Source organism: Carassius gibelio, chromosome A3 (genome assembly GCF_023724105.1).
Source record: "Carassius gibelio isolate Cgi1373 ecotype wild population from Czech Republic chromosome A3, carGib1.2-hapl.c, whole genome shotgun sequence".
Classification (NCBI taxonomy): Eukaryota; Metazoa; Chordata; class Actinopteri; order Cypriniformes; family Cyprinidae; genus Carassius; species Carassius gibelio.
In genome coordinates, this window is record NC_068373.1 from 33,283,383 (window position 1) to 33,298,382 (window position 15,000).

The 15,000-nt window shown below is 39.7% G+C and overlaps 3 protein-coding genes across 5 annotated transcripts in view; 1 reads left to right on the top strand and 2 right to left on the bottom strand.

Annotated features, from left to right (window-relative positions):
* LOC127956105 (glutamate receptor ionotropic, NMDA 2B-like) overlaps positions 1-15,000 on the top strand; it is a 114,434-nt gene that overhangs the window by 60,911 nt on the left and 38,523 nt on the right. The gene's annotated exons all lie outside the window — the stretch shown is intronic.
* Positions 5,606-6,368, bottom strand: LOC127956466 (histone H2B). The gene has a single exon (XM_052554395.1). The coding sequence runs from the start codon at positions 6,059-6,061 to the stop codon at positions 5,687-5,689; it is 375 nt and encodes a 124-aa protein (XP_052410355.1). The 5' UTR covers positions 6,062-6,368; the 3' UTR covers positions 5,606-5,686.
* LOC127956494 (histone H4) lies at positions 6,771-7,263 on the bottom strand. The gene has a single exon (XM_052554455.1). It carries the CDS (start codon positions 7,210-7,212, stop codon positions 6,901-6,903), a length of 312 nt encoding a protein of 103 aa, XP_052410415.1. The 5' UTR covers positions 7,213-7,263; the 3' UTR covers positions 6,771-6,900.

The window sequence follows — 15,000 nt, forward strand, 5'->3', positions numbered from 1 at the left end:
GAAACTGATTAGTTCTGAAATAACTTTGGTAAGCTTCTGAAGACCATCTCCCTAGAGTTTGTATCTGCTGTTTGGAGAGGCCTTTTTGGGCTGCTGATCTTGCAGTGCCTGACAGGGGTTCAATACTAAGAACAATTTGGTTGTCTAAAGGGTAGATGCTATGAGGATTACTGCATAATTGTTTAACGAATCCAATGAGCTGCTTCCGATATAAAGTCAGAAAATCTTGGTGCAGTCATTGTATTTGAAAAATTAAGTGTACAAAATAAATATAGAATTTCCTGTGCCAGTGTACCTCAGATGAGTGCCATTAATCAGCGATATGGCCATTGTCAATCATCATCTTGTCAGTGCGTGAGATCGACGATACGTATACGTATGTAATCGTGCTTGGGTGGAGGAAGAGAGAGACTCTGTTCTTGTCATGGCATGACTTTTTGCTGTTTTAAATCATGCGGGTGAAAGAAAGAGAGCCTATGGAATCACCGATAGTCTAAAAGAATATACTGTCAGATGCACTGATAAACTGATGTTAAATATGAAATTATTATAATTAAAACAGCTAGTTCATGTAATCGGGTACTACGGTCATCTCGCTTGTCTTGTGAAAAATTTGCCGCATCTGCACACGGAAGTTATCTATCTAAATGATCTGGAAATCGGTCAATGGTGAAACAATAGAGGATTTCATTTAAAGTTTAACAATTAAACCCTAATATGGACATAAACGAACATGTTAAATATAGTATTCTAAACCGGTAAATATATTTGGAGTAAGGTTTAGTTGAAACTGATGCATTGGTCGTACGCGCTCCGGACCATGCGCCTCATGATGAGACCGACACAACACCACAGAAACAAAAGAATGAGATACATTCTAACAAAACTGAGGCATTAAACTTAGTTAGTGAGGCTTGTTAAAATATTGCGCACCCCAGTTTACTTGTTACAGTGCAATGAAATACTTGTATCTGCAGACGATGTACGTCTGTTTGTGGATTGAGACTTCTTCATCGCCTACAGGCTCGAATCATCTTTGCAAGCACGGGTAAGCGTGAAATGAAATAACGGAGCAGTTTGGTAGCTGAATTATAGTGGCCGCCTAATAATGATAATAAAATAAAATAATAGGAGAATGAGTCTAATATCGTCTTGACTATAATCGATACGTAATACTATCACCACCACCTAGGATGGATGGGCATAACTTGGAAGCGGAGGTGATGTCGACTTTTGCCAGAAGAGAACCAACGACCCATTGAATGATGAAAAAGGATTTTTTTTTTTTTTTTTTGAGGAGATACAGAAAAGGCTCCTGCGGGAGCAGACACTACTGCGGCAGTGAGGAGATACGGAAAACAGATAAGTAAAGGGGAGCATGAGAAGAAGAGGAGAGATAGCTGCTTTGGCCGCCTGCAGGGCTTGCTAACCCATCCAAGTGCACACATACAGCAGTGAACACACACGCCATGAACACACACCCGGAGCAGTGGGCAACCATTTATGCTGCAGCGCCCGGGGAGCAGTTGGGGGTTCGGTGCCTTGCTCAAGGACACCACGGTCATGGTATTGCCAGCCCGAGATTCGAACACATGACCCTAGGGTTAGGGGTCAAACTCTCTAACCACTAGGCCCATCTTCCCCCCCCTTGGCTGTGGGAAGAGTAGACAGGTTAGTAACATTTGATGGGGCAACCTAAAAAATTAATGCGTAGCCTACTGTGTTGCCAGCTTAGCGATTGGTTGCCTACTTTGACAATTCCTTAAGCCTTTGTCAACATTAGTACGTTCCTGTTGGAAAAGCATCATTCCTCTTGTTTTGGCCTTCCAGCCTTTTTAAGCAGCCTCCAAAACGGATACATTTGGAACACTGGTTTCACATGGTAGTATAGACTTTGGAAACAGAGGCTTCTGAAATCAATGAACATCATAGTCTTGTAAAACATACCTATAGACAGGATTATGGCAATAACGTTAATTGCGGTTATGTGCTATTCACTTCCAAGCAGTTTCTAAAGATATTTACGTGCATGCTTTTCATATTATAGACCTAGAAAGACAACAATTTTTACTCACACTTGCTGTCCTGCGGCAAAACGAGGGTAGTGGTTTATTAGATAAATTCTAAGCGATCACGCCAGTAAATGGTGAAATATATCCCTAAATAAATTGATCCTGCCAGAATAGTTGCATGAAACTTATGTCTGTGTGAGGTTTAAACATGCACGGTAAGGCAGATAATATCTTTGGACATTTCAGTGTGGATGACGACTATGGGAAAAAGCCTTGGCTTCGTGGTAAAAATTGGCATCATCATCCAACAGAACTACGTCATAACCTCATTTAACAAACTTTAAGCCACATTCCATGGCACACGACATTTGGACACGATTGTCATATTTCTCCCTCTAGCGGCAGTCGTGCAGAACTTTCAAACTGGTCGTGCAGCAACTGTTACCTTGGCATGTTCACCATGGTAAAATTAATAATTTTAATGAATAAAATGTATGAATACATCGTCACGAATTAGATGACCCCCAAATAAGACCGTAGGTTTTATGGGGCTAATCAAATAATTAATGGTCTAATAATTATTTCTCCCATAATTATTATAAACCACCATTTTACATAAATTGCGTTTGAAGAATAATGTTAAAGTTAACAAAATATTGGCTCGGTGAAGAATAATGTTAAAGTTAACAAAATAATGGCTCGGTGGTTCGTGAGCGTCGTCTCGCGGCGCGTCTTCTTTTAGCGCGTGTTCGAAACCCGTACCAACACAGATTTACTTTATTTTATTTTTTTGTTTATCCTACTTACTTCAGCCGCTACGGGCGATCATACCTATAACTTGTTATCTCTGCAAGAATATCAAAATCATGCAATGAGCAAGTCTGCGTTTATTAGGCACTTGATATCACGTCAGTTTGTGCTTTCAGAATCGGCGAATCTGCTGCCGTCGTTCCAGCACATCTGCAGCGGAGACCTAAACAGGAAGTTGGTCACCAGATAACACGGTAACCAGTGAAACCGTAACACCGGAAGTAAAAATTCAATGCAACTTCTGCATTGACTTTTGGGAAATAAGCCATAAAAACGTAACCATACATGGTAGACTTAAAAACAGCTACGGCTGTACTAAGCGATAGTATATGTTTATATAAACGCCAAAAGTTCATGGGGCACTAACCTTGTTTTGAGATAAATGCGTTTTATTCGCGATGTCTTGGATAAGTACTTCATTACCCACAATCCCACAGTGATGCATCTGATTGGTGGAGCTCGTGTAAATGTCTGGTTAAACCCTGCGAAGGTCCGTGAAAACTGAAGATCATTAATAAAAAAATAAAATAAAAACCTGTGTTGCGTCTTTTTGCAAGGTAGACTTATCAGTGCAATCGTGTGCTCCTTGGCTGGAATGATTGCTTTTTTCAAGGAGGAAAACAAGTGTTCAAATGGGTGATAACCACTTTAGATAGGGTCATGTAAAGGTAGTTGAGTGTAGCGTGTCCGAGGGTCAGCTTGTGGGTTTTGGAAGGGCCAGCATGAGGGACAAGACCTACAAAGTTTTGGTGAGTCTTGCAGGGAGGTTGGTAACATTAGCATTATCGTCCACTACTGTAGCCTTCATATGGTATGAGTCAAATCATGCATTTTATGATGCCACTGTCAAAACAATATTTAGCCTAGGCATACCGTTTTGTCCATTTACTGAACATTTGTGTAATGGCAACGACATGTGTTGACTACTGAGCGGTGATTGCAGTCAGGTACAAAGCACTGCATGTTGCTGTGGTTGTTGTTAACCGCTTTCAAACGCGCACACAATATATAAAATACACGATGATAAATATAAAAAAATCAATACACAATACCTATATAAAACACTATTTATTTACACGATTAATACTGAAAGAACTGCTATTACTGCACATTCACTATATAATATAAAATACACTGGAGGAAAAAGTTCGCGCGGCCGTCGTCAGATTTGGAAGTCGCTCAAAAGGCTCGGTCGCGGCTGTGTGGCTTCAGTCGAATTCAGTGAGGCGCGGTGGTTTATGGGATGAGTAGTTCCTGCGCTCGAAATGAAAATATGTACACAGTCTTGTACCTTTGACTTTTTTGGATTTTCTCTTACTTTTTTCACTCGAAATGATATGTTGTTTGTTATTGCACCCGCCCTCCGAGGGAAGCGTGGCTACTTATTATGCAGCGCTCTGGCCGGCTCTAGCTGATATCAAAATTCAATGAAGATGGACGCCGCAAAGATGATCGCAGAAGAGCAATGTTTTGAAGTACTTCTTCGACACTGATTCTGAAGACGATCTGAGCGACGATGAAAGCAGCATAAGAAGACTGTATAATATCCCTAATCTACAACTGAGCGAAGATGAAGACGAGGAAGAATGTATCGGACTGGTGTCAGACGAGTTGGACCGTAAGATATCAGACGCTATATCGATAGTAACATTTGATGGGGATAAAGACAGAGAAATGGGGAAAATCCGTAACTTTGACTGTAAATGCTACACGAGGAGAAAAGATAACTCTCTGCATGGGAGACAGTCCTGTAGCCAGAAGCTTTCTCCAGACATTATGTACGACATACGGCTGGATTCTTTAGAGTGGCAGGACATGCGAATTATTGGACATTTAGAGGCAAATAGACGCACAGTGCAAACTTTGGAGATGGTTACATCAACAAAGAAGACCCCAACAAAGAGAAAGTGTGCCCGAACTACTTATTTCATTGGAGGCATCGAGATCTGCAAGAATACTTTTCTGTTTCTTATGGGATGAGTCTCCATAAACATCAAAATTTGTCGTTTTGTGTTCATTCTAAGAACACGTACACATTATCTCATGTTTAGTCCATGTCTAGACCTTCCCATTTCTACCTATTGTTATTGGCAGAGACACCCTGGCTGATATAGTCAAGCACTTTGAAGAGAAAGGGGCAAGACCACGTTTAAGAAAGAAACACTCACTGCCACGTCCACCAGCCAGGTTCATCGGCCCTGAGGATATCAACAGAGTTGTGGACTTCATAAAAAACTATGCAAAAGACAATTATATTGTTCTATCTGCATTCAGAGTAGTTTGGAGATATTGGGCTTCAAAGTTTTTGTTTAATTTTGTTTGAATTAATTTGAAAAGAATTCCAACCACCACAAAACCGCTCGTCCTCACAGCTATGAACAAAAGGAAAGTGCTTTATCTCACAGTCAAAAAATTAAATAAATAATAATAATAAAATTATGTATTTATAACAATCTACGATAAGAATGTCAGCAAAAAAAAAAACAAAAAAAACACTGCATAAAACCTTGTAATATTGATAAAGGCAACAGCAGTACCATAAAAATGGTGCATGGGGTCTTAATAATAATCGCAATAAATAAATAACCCATCATTTAGATACATTGATAAAATCGAAATGTAATATAATAAGTGGTTTAAGCGTTAGAAACCAAGAGACAAGTGTAGATGTAATCCAGTAATGTGGTCTGAATGGAAGAAAACTAGAAGACTCGCTATGACACAAGTGGATATTTCTGTACAATATGGCCCTCGAAAGTAGCGGTAAACGGCTCAAATTTAACTTTAAAATAAGAAGCTCTTCGAGTGAGTGGATGGGTGGCTCTTAAAAGAGCCTTTGGGGTGTGTCTCGGGGTCGGACTGCTCTACTTGGAGCTGGTGTACTTGGTGACGGCCTTGGTGCCCTCGGACACGGCGTGTTTGGCCAGCTCCCCGGGCAGCAGCAGACGCACGGCGGTCTGGATCTCTCGGGAAGTGATGGTGGAGCGCTTGTTGTAGTGAGCGAGACGAGACGACTCACCGGCGATGCGCTCGAAGATGTCGTTGACGAAAGAGTTCATGATGCCCATCGCCTTCGAAGAGATGCCGGTGTCAGGATGAACCTGCTTCAGCACTTTGTACACGTAGATGGCGTAGCTCTCCTTCCTGGACTTTCTGCGCTTCTTTCCTCCTTTCGCTGCGGTCTTGGTGACGGCCTTCTTGGAGCCTTTCTTCGGCGCGGACTTCGCTGGTTCGGGCATGATGATGTTTCCGATTCAATCTCTCAGAAATCAGTAGCGGACTGAAATCATACAGGGCTTTTTATTCACTCGTCTATGCTAATTCTGTGGGACCTCGTGATTCCGAGTTGTCATTGGTCAGACCCATAAACTTGTATTTAATTGGATCATTCAAGGCGTTACTGAACTGGAACGAGAGCCAATCACGGGACCTTAAATTATAGCTCCACCCATCACTCCATGTTTGAACGACACCCACCCGACTGGGTTTCCTTTGTTTCATTTCCCGCTGTTTTTATAGTAACATGTTAAGAAAATAAATAGTTCTAGATAAATATCACGCACACATTTTAAAACATTGTAAATCTATTAAGGAAATTACGGAGGAAAAAAAAAAAACACAGAGCATTTAGTTTTTACGTTTACTATTGTCCGTTGGCATTAATGACACCGTTTTCATATTTAATACTGTAATTAAAGCTGCTTTGACATAATCCGCATCGTCAAAAACGCTATATAAATAAAGGTGTCTTGACTTGATAACCTGGGTCTCTGTTGCTAGTTCACTGAAATTTTAAAAAGGAGCCTCTTTGCGGGAAATATAACATTGGCCTTTATCTTCTGCACAATACTGATCGTATACTTCAACGTATGTAACGTTACGGTTTAAACCCTTAAATCAGTTGCCATCTTTTTAAACAGACGCTGAAAAAATAAACAAGCTTCATGCTATAATTTCTTCCTTTATTTTAAGGAAAAGTTCTCGATGTGAAGCAAAAATGAGCAACGCAATCTCTTTCAGTGAGAGTGTGGGTGGCTCTTAAAAGAGCCGTTGGGTTTCTTCTCGGATCTGAAGCGGTTTATCCTCCGAAGCCGTACAAGGTGCGTCCCTGTCGTTTGAGCGCGTACACAACGTCCATGGCGGTGACGGTCTTTCTCTTGGCGTGCTCGGTGTAGGTGACGGCGTCGCGGATAACGTTCTCCAGGAACACCTTCAGCACACCGCGGGTCTCCTCGTAGATCAGACCGGAGATGCGCTTGACTCCGCCGCGGCGAGCTAGACGACGAATGGCGGGTTTGGTGATTCCCTGGATGTTATCGCGCAGCACCTTACGATGACGCTTAGCGCCTCCTTTCCCGAGTCCTTTACCGCCTTTGCCTCTTCCGGACATGGTGAGATGATCTCTGTTTCAGTCAAACGACGAATACAAACATATAGCAAGTGCTGCAGGGAGCCTTTTTACAGTTGTTTACAGGACCTAAATGAAACCAGCTTCGCGTCACATGACTCACCCCTCCCCCTCTAGTTCGAGCAGGAAACGATGACTGTCCTTTGTTTCTCCTTCTTCTGCTTCTATATTAACCAGCTCTCTCTTCCAAGATGCTAATCGACTGAAAGAGGCTGGAATAGTGGTGTATTTCTGTTGGGTACCAGCACACATTGGGGTATCTGGTAATGAAGTTGCTGATAAACTAGCAAAAAAAAGCACTAGACAAGACGGAGGTGGATGTTAAAGTACCTATGGGGAAAAAGGAGGCAAAATCGATTTTAAAGAGAAAGTTGATGAATAAGTGGCAAATTAGATGGGACAGTAGTAGCACAGGGAGATGGTGTTATAGTATCACACAGACAGTAGGGAGGATACATTGTCAGGGAAGAAATAGGAAAGAAGAAGTATTCCTGTCTAGGTTAAGATCGGGACATACAGGGTTAAACTCAACACTGGCAATAATGGGGCTACATGAAAATGGATTATGTGATGTGTGTATCTGAAAATTTATTTCATGTATTATTTATTTGTAGTAAGTATAATATTTTCCGGGATGTATTGTTCAGTCATCTGAAGAATGGAGAGGATAGAACGAAGAATGAGGATATTTTAGGAAAGGGATTAATGGATAGACAGATGTATATAATTACGTTTATATATGATTCAGGTTTGGGATTTAGAATATGATATACTTGAAATGTTGAACCTGCCATGGGGGCTGAGTGTGGACGGAGGAGCTGAACACGCAGCGCCGGATGAAGCACAATGAAACCTCTATTATGATAAATAATGATGATGCATGTGGGATGATAGAGTAGGGTTCAACCAGGAAACATAGTTAATGGTCCATTTGTGAAAGAAGGAAGAGGAAATAGTTTTAAACTTTAGACTTATCACCCAAGGATAATTTGCCGATAATGCTCATTTGGAGTTAATCGCCATTAAACAAGAAGAAGAAGAAGAAGAAGAAGAAGAAGAAGATGCTAATCTGCACAAAAATCCTGATGTATAATCGAGACATCGTCTGATGAAATCAAATACACAAAAGACATGAAAAAGGCAATACCTTCCACAAAAAAGACTAGAGTAATTTATAGTAAGTACTCTAGTGTTTTTGAACCATACTAAAGGTGCTGGTCATATAATTAGAATATCATCAAAAAGTTGATTTATTTCACTAATTCCATTCAAAAAGTGAAACTTGTATATTATTTTCATTCATTACAGAAAGACTGATATATTTCAGGTGCCAAGTCCTGTTGGGAAATTAAATCCGCTTCTCCATAAAGTTGGTCAGCAGCAGGAAGCATGAAGTGCTCTAAAATGTCCTGGTATACGGCTGCGTTGACCTTGGACCTCAGAAAACAAAGTGGACCAACACCAGCAGATGGCATGGCACCCCAAACCATCACTGACTGTGGAAACTTTACACCTCAAGCAACATGGACCTCAAGCAACATGGATTGTGTGCCTCTCCTCTCTTCCTCCAGACTCTGGGACCCCGATTTCCAAAGGAAATGCTAAATTTACTTTCATCAGAGAACATAACTGTGGACCACTCAGCAGCAGTCCTGTCCTTTTTGTCTTTAGACACTTCTGACGCTGTCTGTTGTTCAAGAGTGGCTAGACACAAGGAATGCGACAGCTGAAACACATGTCTTGCATACGTCTGTGCGTAGTGGTTCTTGAAGCACTGACTCCAGTTGCAGTCCACTCTTTGTGAAGCTCCCCCACATTTTTGTATGTGTTTTGTTTCACAATCCTCTCCAGGGTGCGGTTATCCCTATCGCTTCTACACTTTTTTTCTACCACATCTTCGCCTTCCCTTCGCCTCTCTATTAATGTGCTTGGACACAGAGCTCTGTGAACAGCCAGCCTCTTTTGCAATGACCTTTTGTGTCTTGCCCTCCTTGTGCAAGGTGTCAATGGTCTTCTTTTGGACAACTGTCAAGTCAGCAGTCTTCCCCATGATTGTGTAGCCTACAGAATTGTCCTCAATCCTGAACATTATTACAATATTCAAATTTTCTGAGATACTGAATTTGGGGTTTTCCGTAATTGTCAGTTATAATCATCTAAATTCAATTCAAGTTTATTTGTATAGTGCTTTTTACAATACAAATTGTTACAAAGCAACTTTACAGAAAATTATGTTTCTACAATATTTGGTAGAAAGTGGTATGACAGGATTTTTAGAAAAATGAATACAAGACGTAGTCAGCCAGGCAAAGAAACATTATTATTAAGTTTATTATTAAACATTATTATTAAGAAATAATATCATTAAGAAGTAATAGTTATGATGCAGTCACACTTGCAGCAATGCTTGTTAGTTCTGTTTGTTGATTCAGGGTTAGCATCATCTGGGGTCCTCTGAGGGTCAGCATCATCTCTTCTCAGGTGTTCTGGATTCCAGACTGGAGCTTGTGTAAATCCTAGTTACCACGGGATGAAGATCCTGTGGCAAAACAGAGAAACACATAGAGACATCACTAGCATAGCTGCTGATCCAATAAAGTAAAATTAATTAGTTTAACCCAAGCTAAAGAATAAAAATGCGCATGTGATCAGATGCAGCTACACTCACAATTTAAGATACATTATTCAAATGCTTGGCGAAAGAGATACGTTTTTAATATAGATTTAAACAGAGAGAGTGTGTCTGAACCCCGAACATTATCAGGAAGGCTATTCCAGAGTTCGGGAGCCAAATGTGAGAAAGCTCTACCTCCTTTAGTGGACTTTCCCATCCTAGGAACTGCTGGGCCTTTTTTTACAATGGAACTACTAAAAGTCCAGCGTTTTGTGACCTTAGGGTGCGTGATGGGTTGTAGTTTGATAGAAGGCTAATTAGGTACGCAGGAGCTAAACCATTTAGGGCCTTACAGGTAAGTAATGATAATTTGTAACTGATACGGAACTTAATAGGTAGCCAGTGCAGAGACTGTAAAATTGGGGTAATATGATCATATTTTCTGGACCTGGTAAGGACTCTAGCTGCTGCATTTTGGACTACCTGTAGCTTTTTTATTGACGAAGCAGGACAACCACCTAGAAGTGCATTACAATAGTCCAGTCATGAATGCGTGAACTAGCTTCTGCATCAGAAACAGATAACATGTTTCGTAGCTTGCCAATGTTTCTAAGATGGAAGAATTGAGTTTTTGTAACATGGAAAATATGATTTTCAAAAGACAAGTTGCTGTGTAATATAACACCCAGATTTCTGACTGTAGAGGAAGTAACAGTACATCCGTCTAGTTGCAGATTGTAGTGTAGTGTTTTTTGGTCCAATAATTAGTATCTGTCTTATCTGAATTTAATTGGAGACAATTATTTGTCATCCAATCTTTTACATTTTTAACACACTCTGTTAGCTTAGATAATTGGGAAGTTTCATCTGGTCTCGTTGAGATATATAGCTGAGTATCATCAGCATAACAGTGGAAGCTAATTCCGTATTTTTCTAATAATATTACCAAGGGGCAACATGAATACTGAAAATAGAAGGGGACCTAGGACGGATCCTTGTGGCACTCCATATTTACTGATGATAAATGAGATGACTCCCCATTTAAGTAAACACAATGGTAGCGATCGGACAGGTAGGATCTAAACCATCTTAGAGTCTGCCCTTGAATACCTGTATAGTTTTGTAATCGATCTATGAGTATGTCATGATCTATGGTGTCCGAACGCAGCACTAAGATCAAGTAAGACTAGAAATGAGAGCCTTGGTCTGACGCAAGGAGCAGGTCATTTGTAATTTTAACAAGTTTTTTCAAATAAATGAAATTAATGCCGCCTTGATGAGCAGAAGATACCCTTTCAAAAATATTAATCTTAGTTAGTTATTCCAAGCTTTTGGCAAGTAATGTAATTTCTAATATAATTATTAAGATCATCTGCTGGTAGCAGTGACAGAAATCTTTACATCTTGAGTGAGTCAGTAATGTGAGCCCTCGCTCATGAACACAGCAGCAGATCATTTCATGCTTGTAAGAGCCTCAAAGAATCCAGCTCTGAAACACTTGCACATTAATGAGTTGTGTAGAGAAATGTTTGGCTCAGAGAACATGCTTGAGTCCTGCACGTCACTAGCACTTGGCCTCACACACACACACACACACACAGGTAGTGGAGCACAGTTCTACTTTAAGAAACTGGGCCGACCCAAATGGGCCGAACTCCCGCCTCTGGTCTCTGTTGCACCCCACAAACTCTGGATCGTCCAACCTACATATCACTGCCTACACACACACACTCGCAGTGAATAACCCACTTTAGCGTCTCACACACACTCAGGCTGCTCCTAATAGCTCCTCAGATGAGTGGTGCTGCTCTTAAATTGATTGAAGTAATTAGAGATTACAGCAGCTCGTCACTCATCCAGCTGTAATTGACTCAAGCTGATTTCTGACCGCCTCCTTCCTCATCATCCTCTTGCTTAACACTCGCTGATCCCGTGTCGAACCTGAGACAAGTTCACTCAAATCAGACCACCACACCAACCGGCACAATCACTATAACAATCACCATCAAAACCACCATCACTATCACCATCACCATAAAAAATCACAATCACTATCAGCATCTCAATCAAAATCACCATCACAATCATTATCAGTATCACCATCAAAATCACAATCACCATCAAAATCACCATCACTATCACTGTCACCATCAAATTCACCATCAAAATCACAATTACCATCACCATCACTATCACCTTCAAAATCACCATCACTATCACCATCACCATCAAAAACACCATCACCATCACTATCACAATCACAATCACCATCAAAATTACACAGCTGGAACACATTCAGTTAGTGTTGTGGGCTGTTATTCATGCATTCACCAGACACATTTATCCAAAGTGAATTACAAAACAAAAACAATTGCAATTGATGTTATATATGCAAAACCAATTAAAGATGCAGCTGATGTTGGTCAGAATCTCCTTAGATAATCCAGGTTCAGTTTGAGTTGAGTAGAAATGCACTAGAATGTGAAGCACTGATCGTGTGTTCTTGACATGATTTGAGTTAGTTTGTTATTTCAGTGAGAGAAATGCATGAGCTCACACATGATTAAGGCATAAAAACCACAGGTTTATATTCACTGAAAGTTTTCACTCAGAAATCTCTAGTAAATTTCACAAATAATAACAAGAAGTAAGACTGAATGTAATGTTAAGTTCTGAAATGGTGTTTTCTTGTAGAAAGTACTGCAGTGTCATTGTTTGTTTAGAGTGTGGAAATCCCTCTTTAGAGTACGCCTATCTAAACAGGAACTGAAGAAGTCAGTTGTTTTAGAAAATATATATAATCAATACTACTAACGAAAGATTTTGAGATTATTCTAATAAAAAAAATGTATTACTTTGAGGATGTTTATTTACATTTATTTATCCTAAATGTTTACATTGCTTTCAAGCTCTACATGCTTATTTAATTATTTCATTGGTTTTTAAAGATGCAGTATATAATAAATTATATTTACATTTATATATTTATATTGCCTGATTTGGTTTAGAATCTTGTTTTTCCAATCAGTTTAAAACCTATAGAAAACATTTATCTCCTTTTTTTGAAGATATGCTGAGATTATAAGAATAAAAATATTTATAACATTAATAAACCATTTCTATTTGGAAGACATTTACCCTAAGTGCATTACATTGTATTTTAGTGGTTTATTTGATTATGTATTATTATTTAAAATCTGGCTGCTGTGTGCATCTTAGTACATTTGACCTGAATTAGACCAAACACAAAGATATTTAGCTTTTGTCTGATAATAAACCTTTAGATTTGATGAGAAAGTGTCTGTGCTCAGGGGAGAGTGATGTGAGAGTGAAGGGCTGAACAGAGCAGTGTCTCCTACTGCACGCACCACACCACCACATTCACACCTGTTTATACCTGCCAGACGCATGGAGAGCGACACTCCAGACACCTGAGAGACGCCAACACACACACACACACACACACCTCTGTGCAGCCGTCGCATCCTCAGCTGTTCAGCGCAGAATGAGAGCAACTATGAGCACACAAGTTCTCACTCACTCACACATTTACATTACATTTAGCAGATGCCTAGTGACAATAGAAGCAATCAAAATCAACTAAAAAGCAATGGAGTTTTTTTTAGATAATATAATAAATTAAAAGAAAACAGAATAGAAAAAGAATAGAGCAAACTAATGTTAGAGGCCTTTTTGTTTTTTGTTAATCATGTAATAATAAAAAAATAGATGAGAAAAGCTGTTTTTTTCAGGAAACAGTCAATGAATAGAGTGCCAGTCTAAAAGAGTGTTTTCTTTCAAAAAAAAAAAAAAAAAACAGAATTAGAATAAAAAGTGCTAGAGTTAGAGGGTCAAATAAAGATGGAAGAGATGTGTTTTGAGCCGATTCTTGAAGATGGCTAAGGACTCAGCTGCTCGGATTGAGTTGGGGAGTTCATTCCATCAGAAGAGAACATTTAATTTAAAAGTCCGTAAAAGTGACTTTGTGCTTCTTTGGGATGATCAATCAAGCGACGTTCACTTGCAGAACACAAGCTTCTAGAGGCACATAAGACTGAAGTAACGAATTTAGGTAAATGGGAGCAGAGCCAGTGGTAGTTTTGTAGGCAAACATCAATGCCTTGAATTTTATGCGAGCAGCTATTGGAAGCCAGTGCACATTGATAAACAGAGGTGTGACGTATTCTTTTCAGCTCATTAAAAATTAAAGGGATGGTTGCCTGTTTTTTTCTAGGCCTGATTGTGTTTATGGGGTGCAGTCTAACATGTGTATATGCTAAGTTTTTTAGAAAACATTTTTTTTTCACATAATTTAGCTTCATTCTGTCCCTGATCATTTCCTTCTATTATGAAGCCCCTCCCTCAGAAAATAGGTGATTGGCTCCGATTGGTTAGATAGCCCAGTGTGTTGTGATTGGCTAAACCGCATGAGCAGCATGTGCTCTCGTTGTATTGTAAACAACGGTGTCATTAATATCTCAGTTTGAGGCTGATTGAGAAGCAGAGGATATTATTGAAGAGGGTCGCGCAGAACCTGTGCAAGCTTGGCTTTTAATGGTAGGCCTATGTTTTTTGTTTGTTGTTGTCTCATACTTTTAGATATGCTGTTGTTTGTAATTGCTACTGCTTATGTTAGGTTTTAACATATGTTTTTATCCTGATTAAAACTTTAATACAGTACTGCAACTGCACACGTCGTCTGTTTAACACTTCTTATAGCTATGCGAAAATAAATGTATAGTTCAACCCAGTCTCATGACAAATACAAACCTGATTGCAAAAAGTGGGGACACTGTACAAATTGTGAATAAAAACAAAAGGCAATGATGTGGAAGTTTCAAATTACAATATTTTATTCAGAAAACAACATAGGTGACAAATAATTTTAAGGGAAAAATTAGTTGATTTTAAATTTCATGGCATCAACACATCTCTAAAAAAGTTGGGGCAAGGCCGTGTTTAGCACTGTGTGGCATTCCCTCTACTTTTTTAACAGTCTCTGAGGACTGAGGAGACAAGCTGCTGAAGTTTAGGAAGAGGAACGTTGTCCCATTCTTGTCTAATACAGGCTTCTAGTTGCTCGACTGTCTTAGGTCTTCTTTGTCTCATCTTCCTCTTTATGATGCACCACATGTTTTCTATGGGTGAAAGATCTG

What these genes read in the sequence shown, in the direction of transcription:
- LOC127956466 (XM_052554395.1), bottom strand. Translation starts at nt 6,061, where the DNA reads ATGCCCGAACCAGCGAAGTCCGCGCCGAAGAAAGGCTCCAAGAAGGCC.
- LOC127956494 (XM_052554455.1), bottom strand. Translation starts at nt 7,212, where the DNA reads ATGTCCGGAAGAGGCAAAGGCGGTAAAGGACTCGGGAAAGGAGGCGCT.